General features: G+C 45.3%; 2 protein-coding genes across 3 annotated transcripts; both read right to left on the bottom strand.

Moving 5' to 3' along the window:
• Positions 1-1,558: 1,558 nt before the first annotated feature.
• LOC127780089 (subtilisin-like protease SBT1.8) lies at positions 1,559-4,026 on the bottom strand. The gene has a single exon (XM_052307039.1). It carries the CDS (start codon positions 4,024-4,026, stop codon positions 1,672-1,674), a length of 2,355 nt encoding a protein of 784 aa, XP_052162999.1. The 3' UTR covers positions 1,559-1,671.
• A 1,292-nt stretch (positions 4,027-5,318) lies between these two features.
• LOC127780704 (uncharacterized) lies at positions 5,319-12,418 on the bottom strand. 2 transcript variants are annotated; one of them, XM_052307657.1, is made up of 13 exons: positions 12,130-12,418; positions 10,459-10,655; positions 9,773-9,842; positions 9,405-9,601; positions 9,238-9,313; positions 9,076-9,150; positions 8,916-8,995; positions 8,673-8,799; positions 7,974-8,033; positions 6,665-6,715; positions 6,435-6,593; positions 5,981-6,113; positions 5,319-5,884 (listed from the first exon to the last, which is right to left on the bottom strand). In XM_052307657.1, exons 2-13 carry the CDS (start codon positions 10,623-10,625, stop codon positions 5,715-5,717), a joined length of 1,365 nt encoding a protein of 454 aa, XP_052163617.1. In that variant the 5' UTR covers positions 10,626-10,655; positions 12,130-12,418; the 3' UTR covers positions 5,319-5,714. The 2 variants fall into 2 exon arrangements, with proteins under 2 accessions (XP_052163617.1, XP_052163618.1); XM_052307658.1 differs by lacking the exon at positions 12,130-12,418 and having other exon boundaries at positions 9,405-9,564; positions 10,459-10,520.
• Between the last annotated feature and the right edge of the window lie 415 nt (positions 12,419-12,833).

Raw genomic sequence — 12,833 nt, 5'->3', positions numbered from 1 at the left:
ATCTAACATCGTAGTCTCGGTTAACTGACAGGCATTGACCTGCAGTTTAAGGGTTCAGAGCGAATGCATGAGCTTTGGCCGGTCAAAGCCTGTCAGTGTCAGATCATTGCATACCAGGTTGTCATGGCTGGACGCTACTTTGCCATCCGGTGTGAATACGCATCATCCATCCATCATCACATCAGTAGAAATGGCCGCCCCTTCCTCCTCTCCATCCTCTATATAAAGGCATGTATGTGACTGCAGATTGCAGAAGCACAGAAGAAGATACTACTACTACATAGTAGTACATAGCACTAGTATCTTCAGAGAGCAGGAAGAACATAGTAGATAGAGACATAGAGTGCGCTATGTATATCTGCAGTCTGCAGAGATGAGGGAGGATGTGTGTTCTTGTGGGGGGTTTGGGCCCTGTGATCAGGAGAGATGACACCGACATCGCCGGAATTCGTTCTTGGTCTTGTGCCATGATGAATTGATGGTCCGTTTGATGCAGGTGTCATCTCCCCTGAACATAGGACTGACTGACCCTGAATGGATGTGTACCTCGATGATTCTTCGGTTTCTTCTGTTCTGTTCTGTTCTTGATTTGCTTTTACAAGGTAATGCCTGATGCTAGTATGCAAATGTCAGCTTGTCTCCTCGATTGGTTTCTCTTTCCATGATTATCTGCAGGTGATAAGAGTTGATTATCCAAGCTCTGACATAGACGTGTGAGAAGGACATAGGTTGCGGAGTCAACCACAAGGTTTGCCATCCACTCTTGCCAGGGCAGACAGTAATTTAGGCGTCACTTAGCTGTAAAAACGGGAATACCATTAACTACTGCCCAGAAAAACTCGGTGTCTTCATTGACAACACATGGTGCATTCTTTGTTTGCTGCGTGGTCAAATTTTTTGTGTTACCTCATACGGTTTATCCCATCTTAGGTAACTTCATATCCCTCAAGAACATGGCGCTCTATCTATTTCGTGTAGGTTGTCTGTTAAATTCTGATTTGGTTTTGCACTTCTGGTTGCAGGGAAGAACAGAATCGGAGAATCCGCAGGCGAGACCGCACCAACCCGAGCGCTGCTTCGGTTTGGGCCGAAACGATTGAGCGGCCACCGTTCAGCTGCGGCCTGCGGGCCTTCGGGCCACACGGCGAGGCCGAGGCCCAGCACACGCGTTCTGAAGACTTCTCACGGGCTGTGGCCTGTGGAGGTAGCAAACTGAATGCCGCACCGCACTTTGTACTGTTAGCGCTGATTAATGGTGTGTCATGGATAAGTGAATATTTTGTAAAAAGAGATTTTTCTGCGAATTCAAAAATCGTACTGTACCACGTTATGTTTGTTAAGTGCAGAGTGCACCTAAAATCTTTAAAACATATGGTAGAACAACATGAATGAAACTACTGAATTCAGTGGAAAACCATAAACGTCAAATCCGCCGTGCCCGATGGCCTGATTAACGGGTTCTTATTTGTTTCAGAATAGTGAATCAGTTTGAATGTAAGAAAAACATTTTTTTTAACCCCGCAAAAAAAACATTTTTTTTTAAAAAAAGAGTGGTGAACAGAAGTTAGCTGCCAACATTTAGAATTCCCATTGATAATTCATTAATTCATCTCCCACAAGTATATTATTCTTCATCTCTCACGACAGATCAACCCATCAACATTTCATCAGTTAGTTCCACATGAACACCACAGGGCTCCTGACCTGATGCTTCCGATTCTCCCACGAGATGTGCCCGACATCCCAGCTCTGGTTGACGTGTCCTCCCGCCACGCTCGTGAACTCCACCGTGTAGCTCTTCTCCTCGTTCTTCTCCTTGAACTCCAGCGTCGCCGGCCTCACGGTCACCTTCACGCCGGCCGGCGCCGACACGGCCACGCTGTACGTCTCCGGCTTCTCGTACACCTTGGTCACCGTCCGCGTTAGCGTGCGGACGCGTGTGCTGCCGTTGAACGCGACGACGAACGACGGGTAGTTGAGGTTGGCCGGGCCGCCGCCGGGGAGCGCCGGCGCGCACCCGGCCGTGTCCGGGACGAACACCCGCAGCTGCTCGACGGTGTAGTTGAGGCTGCAGAGGAATTCGACGTAGTCCTCCACGCCGGCGTCGTAGACGAGCCCCGGGTCCACGGCGAGCTGCGGGCGGACGTGCCCCGCGCCGGCCGCCAGCGGCGTCGCGCTCGTGAACGTGGCGTTGGCGGCCTCCTGGACGCCCTCGTCGGTGATGTCGCGGCCGGTGTTGTCGAGCGTCGCCGCGGTCGTCATCATCGCGGAGCGTATCATGGCCGGCGTCCAGTCGCCGTGCCTCTTCTTGATCAGCGCCGCGACGCCGGCGGCGTGCGGGCACGCCATGGATGTCCCCGAGAGGATGTTGAATTCGGATCTCCTCGTGTCCATGTTCAACATCGACACCGGGATGTCGCGCGGCCAGGCCGCGAGGATGTTCAGCCCCGGCGCGAGAACGTCGGGCTTGAGGAGCTCGGGGACGACGCGGTTGGGGCCCCTCGACGAGAAGCCCACCGCCGTCGGCGCACGGTTCTCGCCGGTGACCGTCTCGCAGGCGAAGCTGAACGACGCCACCGGGCTCGCCGCCGACTCGAAGTAGTCCATGAGCTTCTCGGCCTTGGAGTAGCTGAGAGTGAGAGCCGGGAGGGTGAAGGCGTCGGCTACCACTCCGTCGCCGTGCCATTCCTCACCTTGCATGGAGACTAGCCCGGCGCCACCGGCGTTCTGCAGCAGCATGCCCTCGTAGACGCCGGCGAGGCACACGACGATCTTGCCCATGACGACGTCGGGCGAGAGACTCCACTCGTCACAGGAGTCCAGCAACACCAGCGGCGCCATGGTGGTGCCCGTGGCCATCTTGGTGTACAGGGACTGGCCGACGAGCACCTCACCGTTGCCGAGCGTGAGGTTAGCCGGGAACAGCCGGTCCACGGCGCCGGCGCCGACGGTGGTCATCCACGGCGCCACGTTGGTCACGGTGTACGGCCGAGGGCCGCTGTTGCCGCCGGCGAGGGCGACGAACACGCCCTCCCGCTGGGCGCCGAACGTGGCGATCGCGAGGCTGTCCTCGTAGAACGGGATCGGGAAACCGCCGAGGGAGATGGAGATGATGTCCACGCCGTCCTTCACCGCGGCGTCGATCCCGGCGATGATGGCGGCGTCGCTGCAGCCCCAGTTGCCACCGCACTTGTACATGGCGATCCTCGCCTTGGGCGCCACCCCCCTCGCCGTCCCCCGCGCGAACATGAAGAGGCCGGCGCCGTGGACCTCGGAGCCGGCGGCCGTCGACGCCACGTGCGTGCCGTGCCCTACGTCGTCCCTCGGGGAGGAGGCGCCGCCATACTCGGCGGCGGAGAAGTCCTTGGCGCCGACCAGCTTGTTGTTGCACAGCCTGGCGCCGAGACCCACGCACCCGCCCTTCCAGCTGCGGCGGACGGCGGCGAGCCCGCTGTCGTTGAAGCTCGGGCTCTCCGGCCAGATGCCGGAGTCGATGACGCCGATGATGACGCCGTCGCCGAACTCCGTGTCGCGCCACAGGCCGTACTCCGGGTCGAGGCCGATGAACCCCGGCGACCTCGTGGTCTGCGGGTAGTACATCCTGGCCTGGTGCACCGCGGTCACGCCGGGGGCGCCGCGGGACAAGCTCCGGGCCTCGTCGGCGGCGAGGCGCACGGCGAAGCCGTGCATGACGGTGTCGTAGGTGTACAGGATGCGGCCGGCCACCGCGGCGGCGGCGGCGGTGGCGTTGGTGGCGGCGCGAGGGGAGTGCGTGGCCACCATGGAGATGTACCAGTGCTCGAGGGTGGCGAAGCGGGACGGCTTGAGGAGGTGGTTGACATGGACGATGTAGGTGTTCGACAGCTGATCAGGCTTGTGCTCGGTGCGGTTCTTGGGCTTGGGGATGAAGGCTGAGTGGGCGAGCTGCGCGAGGAGGAGGAACAATGCCAAGCACTGCAAGGGTTTGGAGGTCGTGGACGCCATTGTTGATGGGTGTGTGAGCGAGCTTGTGGTGAAGGAATGCATGCGTAGTAATGGCTTTTATAGAGGCGGGATGAAAATCATTTAGGGCTTCTTGCCAAGTGCCAAACTGTCACTAATCACTGTCACACATCCCTCAGAAAAAGGGAAAAGAGGACACTTGAAAATTGAAAAATAGTGTGTTTGTTTCACTGAAACTGCATGTCAGTATGTCACCAATACTTCTCCATGCATATGCATGTGAAACAACTGAGATATACTATTATCAAGGGGTTAAATGATTTTTAATTAGAGCATTTAATCATCTAAGTGAGAGCTGAGACAAATTAAAAGGCACCTAGCGTTGAAGTATCTACTCCATGAGAGAAACTAATCAGATCTATATTGTTTGAAGGTTTTTCAGACAAAATTAAGGGACCTAATGTTCAACTGTCATTCTTCTGAAACAACCTAAAATAAACTTTTGAAGTTAAACACCCAGAAAATTTGAAGTTAAGCATTCATAAATTGAGATTGTGGAAGTTAAACTTCTAAGTATTTATTGCATGTTTGTTGTCTTGTCAACTGCAGGCAAAATTTGAATTTTATAACTTGATTTTTAAATTAATTTAGGTTTTTTCATCATAGACTATTTTCGAACATGGCTTTTAAGCCACTAATGACATAGATATAAAAGCTATCCATAAATTATTTTATTTGCTCTGTGCTGTTAATATACTTGCTGGATGAATTGGAGGAGGAAGCAACGGTGAACGCTCTGGGCTGTGAAACAAAGTCAGTTGGAACTAACTACCACACTTTGGCAGGGAACATGGCAACAGAAAACCAGGCCATGCTTGGCAGATCATAAACATTTAGATAGCTCTAAAAAACTCCAACAATTTCGATTATATCATGGTGACTAGGCCACATGAAGCAAAACTTCTGTCATTTTCCGTTTCCTCCTGGGATAGATAGAAATAAGCTTGTGAATAGCAACTTCTGCTCCATTATTCAGGACGAAACGGGCTCTCCATTGTTCAGAATGAAACGGCTTTCTCCATCCTTTTGTCTTTTCTTAAATTTTGACATGCTTCAGTTGTATTGCGTTCAACCAGTTGCATAAAGTATGTACATTCCCAGTATTCCTGTGCAAACTGACTTTCTGTTGAGATACAGGTAATCTTCAAACAGCCAGCAATAGCACCTCAAAGCTGTTTCAGGTGCTATTTACCACAAGAAAAAAATTAATTGGATTCTATTCGTATCTACATTCTACAGAGTCTAAGACCATAGTTATGTAAGTCTCATAGTGATGTTGCAGTCTTCCAAAATCAAAACCCCAAGTGAAATGCGAAGCAATAAAAAGACCAATTCATTATCTAAGTAAAAATAGCTAAATGGTAATTCAATTACATCCAAAGTGAATAAATATAAAATTAGCATACAAGCTATGTATTCTTGTGAACAATGCGGCTAGGCTACATTTGTAAGGGGATTTTGGATTAACTTACACAGGATTGTACTCCCATGCTACTTTTGGTACATACTCAACTCGTTGCTGAGTACCTTTCACTGTGTCATCTATAACTTAATTCAGAATTTCAGACCAAGTCAAAATGAATTGACAATGTCCGAGTTTCTTTCCTTCCGAGTCGTATAACTGTACTGTTGTTAATAGCTCCAGCCTCCAGCAGTGGAGTCATTGGCCGTTGGACATATATACAGTTGCAATGGAAGTGCTACCAGCAGAGTTATGCGAGAAGAGGTTCAACTAAAGGTCTTCGCCGAGTGTCAGGTAGGTCCATCGTATAAGCTATTATGGCTGAGAGCAGTGAACAGGCAGCTGGGACTAACCCCAAACCAAGTCTTGTAACTGAATAACCAAATGCCAACTCTAGGTTCTGTCTGGTATTGGTACTTCCTGCCATGCAAAGTTTCAAACTCTCAGCATACTGTAAAAGTACCATCCCAAATTTTTTTGATGTATCAGTGCCATGATAATAGTAACAGTCATTACCTTGATAGGACTCAAGAATATACAGAGCTAGTCCGCATGACACTTTGTCAACAAAACTTAATGAGCCATACACAAAAGCACAACCATTTAGATCTTCACCTACTAAAATTCCTTCCATGCTGATACTTGTTACCTAGTATCAAGAGAAACAGTGAAAAGATGTGAACGATGAGAAGAGAACTCCCAGGCATAACATGATTATGTATGGCATATGGAAATTTGGACAAATTTAATCACAAATTTACATGATAACACGCTACTTAAAATCAAGCAGCTGAAATGCTTCCCAATAAGCTAACCAAATGCAGATGATTGACATACAGCTTTGCAAGGTTAAAAACTACACGATGGAAAATACTTCTAAGCTATATTATAGGCTAAAAATTTGCCATAGAAATGTTTTAGTATATTAACTCTTTAAAATATAAGCAGAAACTGAAGTTTAACAACTTACTGTCATAAGAGCATTGGCAACTCCTATTGTGATTGATAGTGCATACATGAAGTTGTGCATTCCACTTGGTAGAACAACAATTCCAACACCAGACAATATCCAAAGCATGGCCCCAGCAGAAAAGTAATTTTTTAAACGCCAACTTGACCATCTAGTTTCCTAGAAACAATAAAAATTATGTTAAGTTGAGTAGCAAAATAGATAATTAAATACTAAGGACATGCTCTGACCTGTAATATGACAGATACTATCAAGCTGCAGACATAGATAATAGCAGGTACCTGAAATATGAAGAGCAGCGCAAATTAATTCGTGAAAATCCATATTATGACATTGAACACAAAATCATCTAAAATGGTTAAAGTAATAAATGAACAATGGTCTAATGTCGATATAATTCAGATTATTTTTTCTAGTCTCAACCATTGAAGTCCCAGGATTGACCACCTAGTGAACTGGAGTTTATACATAGCTAGCTTAGTTATAGCATATGCAGTGAGCTTCAGCCAGATTAGACTATTCATAGTTCAAAAATTTGGCACATTAATTAGTTATATTAGACTGATTTTACTTATTTGGGCTGACGGTGGCGGCTGGACGGTGGTGGCTGGACGGGGGTGTCCGTGGCGGTGGCGGTGGCGGTGGCGGTGGTGGCTGACGGTGGCGGCTGGCGACGGTGGTGGCTGTGGCTGTGGCAGTGGCGGTGGCGGCTGTCGACGATGGTACCTATGGCGGCGATGGTTGAAGGCCATCATCCGGCTGACGGTGCGTCGGCGGCGGCGGCGGTATGTGGAGGCGGGGAAGGGGTCTGGCGGCGGGGAAGGAGGAGTCCGGGTGCGGACGCGCCGTCGACGGCGGGAACAACTGTGGGCGGTGGCCTTGGCCGAATCGCTGAAGGGACAATGTTGTTGACCGACGACGATCCTTCTTGTGCGGATTGGTGGTGTGGGTTTGGACAGGGAATCGCGGGCGAAAGCCTTGCCGAGCCATTTGGCTGGCTGACAACCGCGACGCCATTTGGCGTCATTCCCCTCCTTGGAGGCGTTGTTTTAGCATACCCCTTTCCTTTCCCTACCATATTCTCCGGGTGAAAACCTTGCTTCGGTTCCGAACGAGCGGTGGCGGCGATCCACGTCGCATCCTCCTTGGGGGCACCGCTTTGGAGAAACCTCTTCGTGCAAGGATATTGTCATTGGTCTATGCATTGGCTTCGAACTTCAGTCCTAGGCCTTGACGAGGCCTTCTAGCTCCACATTTTGTTTTGCTTTTCTCAGTTTGGGTCCTCTCTTCTCTTGTTTGGTGTGTTCAACTTGTCTTGAACTACACTCTCTTCTGGAGTGGATCTTTGTAATAATTGGTTGTAGTTCTTTTTGAGCAAAGGCCGGGATATTATATTCCATTATCTAAAAAAAAACTTGTTGTACAATTGCATGCGAACAACCATCCCAATGACATATTCAACACCAGCGCTAGTGTAATACATGAGATAAATTAAATAAAACAACATTTACAAAGCAAATATATGAAAAAGAACCTTACCAATGCTTTGGATGATTGTGGCATTTCCAAATCATTTATGACGTAGAAAGCAAGAAGTGCCTGACCAAATACAGAAACGTTATAGTTGATGTGTCCTCTAGCTATTAGTTCAAAGCATAAACAAGAGCATTGTAGTTTAAACCTAGTGAAAAAGGTAATACGTCAATATACACAAATACTGCACAAATAATCAAACAAAATTCCCATTATCCAGTAAACATATTAGAAACAGAAAAATGCTAATGCATCGTGAGAATGTGCTTCTATAGTATGTCTCAAAATTAGTATGTTAGTAGAGAATTTCACAGAAAAAAGAATCTAGGAAAAAAAGAAATATATAAAGTTCATATATAATATCCACCACCATATTTAAGCATGAACTAGTCAATATTTCATCCCAAAACATACAAAGTTTTTGCTGCATAATAACCTATGCGTGAATTTGGAATTACATGCAAAAGAATTTACTATGTTCCACCATGCCATGGTCCATGGAACACAGTTAACAAGGTAAACTATTTTGGAGTACAATACATTAGTCTCTACGAGATATCCTTTGTCATACAGAATAACCATATGCTTGAAAATAAACAAGTGATACAAGGCCATTATATACATGGAACTAAAAATGCATTATATTTTTATCAAAGGAAAGAAGATTTCAGTCCCATAAGAAAAATAGGAAAAGATTATAGATACCTGTGAAACATTGGTAACCAATCTAGTAAACATGTATACTAGAGCAACTTGGTAGTACAATACTTTCTTGAACCAGTGGGTCCATGAAATCCTGGAAAGTCTCTTATTCTGGCAATGCTGATTTAACCTAAAAAATTAAAAGTCATTCAAATACTGCAAAAATGAGGAAAACCTAGTGGAAGAAAAACCATCAAAATTATATGGCCTTTAAACTATGAACTCCACAAGTGTTTTTTATCTTACCCTGGCTCTTCCGTTCCAATCAAGAACACAACGACGAAACAAGATCCAAGGGCAATGGACACATATGCTATCCATCGATACTGAAATAGGATTCCAAAATTTAAGATAAATCCAAAAGATCAGGCAAATAGTAAAATATTATCTTAAAACAAGAGAGTACCTGAACTATCACGCTCACTGACTGACGTAGACTAAATATCAACAAAGCAATGCCATACAGGCTAAGATTTGCGATCTAGCATGAGCACAGAAAAGGATCATCAGATTCAGCTCTTTTGTAATACCTGAGTTAAGAATAATTAGATTAAATTAATGTTCTAACCATTGTGAAGGCATTACGGCAGCTTACTAATGCAACCCGACTTGTTGGGTTTGATGTCATGCAGTTCACCATCGACCTTAGAAAATACGCAGATGATGTACACAAGTCAAATGCAGGAATCACAAGAAAAGAAAATGGAGATAAACAATGAAAGGAAGAGGCATTACATATGAGAGACCTGAGTAACTGCCCAGCCAACATTGAAAATAGCAGCGAATGTGCTATATCCAACAGTCTCCATTGTAGATGAAATAGTTCCCGTAAGTTTGCAAGGCAAACAGCTACCAAAAACAGATGAGAAGGAAATTGCTACTAAAATGGATCCTCCTGCATGCCACAGTTTAAAATGTCCAAAGCGATCAATCTGGATAAAAAAAAAAAGAAGATAGAATTTACATATCTAGTTTGGAACTATACACAATAAACACAGGAAAACTAGTAGCGAACGTCTAAGAGAAGATAAGCCATGAGAATATGATGTCACAGCTTTATAACAATGCTTTAGTAAACAATCATGTTCTTTCTTAGGTCGTACCAGTTCTCCAACGAAGATTGTTGCGAAGCCATCTGCCAATTGACCAGAAAGCATGACAACAGCAGCATCACTGAAAAGGTGAATAAAAGGTAAAATGTCTAAAAGAATCCTGAAGCAGCACGTAATCCTTTCAAACTTCCAATGTTTCTCGTAGAAAATTTCTTTCAGCATCTCTGATAGAACATTTCTCGAGATACGAATACAAGTATAATGTTCTGATGATCTGGTCCAACAATTCCATACTGTATGCAGTCTCTACGGCATGTCTTTGATCATAAATGAGCCAATAATTTCCAAAAAAAAAAAATCAAAGTTGCTAACTTTGCTATAGCCGCAACAGTTGCTTGGACATCATGAAGTTGTGGCTAGTCTTAACTCTTAAGTGGCACAATACCAATAATGATGCAAAAAATTCATCCGAAAAAAGATGACCAATCGTTACATTCATTTGCAGGATATCCCGGTGAAATATCTATTGCACCACATTTAGGACATCCTGACTTTAAATATGAACCTATGTTTTTGTACAATTCCTCATCAAGCAGAGTGGATTAAGTGTTTGAAAACAACTAAAAAAAGTGCACTAATGGCTTCATTCAATATGATTTAGAAATATGTGTAAATAACATGATACAAAAATTAACAGAACAAATGGACAACAAAATCTATCCCTCAAAGGCACATACCTTGGACTAAGCCCAATATCCGTCAAGAAAACCAGCAAATAAGTAAACCAACATGAAGAAGTGATGTCATTTAGCATATGCCCAGAACCATATGAAAGTATTGGAACTCTCCCTAATGGTTCATCCAGTTCTTCAATCGATGACTGATTATCCATTATCTTAACCATATTTTATGTTTGCCAGACTAAAGGTATCACCTACACAAAAAAGGAATACATGTTGATTTCAGTATGTAACTAGCAATCTCAATCCCAACTTTGAATAAACAAAACAATAATAAAATGCCATTTTGCCAAAAGTTAAAAGTTTTGAAAAATAAAAAATGCCTACGGTCCTGCACACTATTTTAGAGGCTTGAAAATGAAGTTGCTTAGCTTACAATGAGTGTAATAAGTCAAACCGACAGACTTTTTATTCAGAAACATCAACTGAAGTTATAAAAGAAGATAGTTGGTACGTCATGACTGGCAGCATAACAGTTGCTTTTGTAGTGCTTATAACAAGGCTTCAAGCTATGTCAGATGGATTTGAGTTTTATTCCTTAACTAGAAAAAATGTCTGTGCGTTGCAACGGGTGAAAACTATTTTAATCATGAGCTGCAATTAGGAGTCTGATCGTATCAAGTTAGCATGCGAGTTTTTTAAAGAGATATCTATACGGCTCCTTCTGTATTTACAAAAGCGAACGAACTTAAAAACCGACTCATACACGGATGATGTACCAAAGTACCGGCAAAAACATCTTCAATTTTTATAATAGTAGAGATGTATGACTGGTTTTTACTGACTGCTGTAAAACACATTACATGGACCATCTTAAAGCAGCAATTGATATGACTACTGTACTTGCTAACTTCCAGGAAAAAAGTTCAAGTTGTATTAGTTCTTACATATATGAGAATCATGAAATGAATCAAATGCCAATCTAAAGTGGTGGGCACAAGAAGATAAGGAGATAAACTGAAGGTTCCTTTTGTTGTTGTAAAGTTTTTTAAAAAAAAAACAGCAAGCAAATTTCAATCACAATGGTAATAGATCAGCACCTTCAGAAGGTTGGGATGATATGGATATGATCAAGAATCCCCAAAGGCATTATTGTAGCATATATACCAGTTGACTAAAAAGTTCAGATTTGAGGTAAAAGCAACTACTCTGCACACAACATCAACAGCCACCCAAATCAACGTGTTATCGCTGGGTCCCAACTCGAATCATCAACGAGGAGTATCGCAAGTGCCCGAAAGCTAAAGATAAAAATGCAATGGCCTACAAAAGAAATATTCGCATTTCCACTAACTTTACGAGACATCAACCTGATCCCCCTTTCCTCTCTGCCTTTCCTTCCAAAAATTGATCCTAATCGAACACAACGCAGGAGCCCACACATACTCTCCGCCTGCTCCCCCCACCCAACGTAGCAACTGACATTCGAACCGTAACCAAACAAAGTTAAAATTTACCAAATGAAGAAAACCCAATTTTCGCGGAGCCCCATGCCCGTCGGAACTCCCTCCAAACTCTGCTACACCCCCCCAAAACAACACAGAGCAGCACTTCCATGGCTGGCCCCAACTCCATGGCGAGCAACCTCTGTGCCTTAAGCCCGCAACAGACTCTACCCATCCAATAACCCCGGAACAATCCAGTCAAACAGATGCCGCACATGCTCACCTCGCTGCTGCTGCTACGGCGAGGAACCGGAGCGAAACACCTCCCTCCGCAAGAGCAGGACGTACGGGGAAGGGCAAGGCGGAGGAAGAACGAAGGCGACGCTCGGTGGTGTCGCGTGGACGGCAGCAGCAGGAGGAGAGGAGAGGAGGAGGAGTGGGCAGGGAGCGAGCCGTGCGGGAGGAGGAGACGCAACGCAAACACGGAGGAGGAGGAGAGAGGAGGAACCGAGGGAAATGGAAGGAGACTGGGCGAGCGAAAGGCGTGGCTGACGCGGGCCCCCACCACCGATCCCATGGAATGGAGTCTGGACTTTGGAGAGACGAGAGCGACGGAGATTTGATTTATTCTAATCCTTCTGTTTAGTTTATTAGTGGCGTCGCGCGCGCGTCAATTCCTCCGTCTTCGTGGCCGCCGCCAACACGCGGGACGGCGGGACGGGGACGTTTTGCTCTCGGCTCGTGTTCTCCTCTGCTCCCTCCGTCCCACGAAAAAATCCATTTCTAACATTTCAAAATAGAATTAGTAGAGAATAAGACTAACTAAAATATCTTTAATTATTAAAAAACATAATAAGACTAATATGTAGATAAATGGTATTAAAGTAAAAACCTTCTCGTTTTACGTTGATGATAGATAAGATAGTAGAAGTTGATTTTTCTAGAATAAAATTTAAACTCTATAAATTAAGTTTTTTTTACAATGGA

This window comes from Oryza glaberrima, chromosome 7 (genome assembly GCF_000147395.1).
Source record: "Oryza glaberrima chromosome 7, OglaRS2, whole genome shotgun sequence".
NCBI classification, from domain to species: Eukaryota; Viridiplantae; Streptophyta; class Magnoliopsida; order Poales; family Poaceae; genus Oryza; species Oryza glaberrima.
This window is presented reverse-complemented; position numbering and strand designations above follow the sequence as displayed.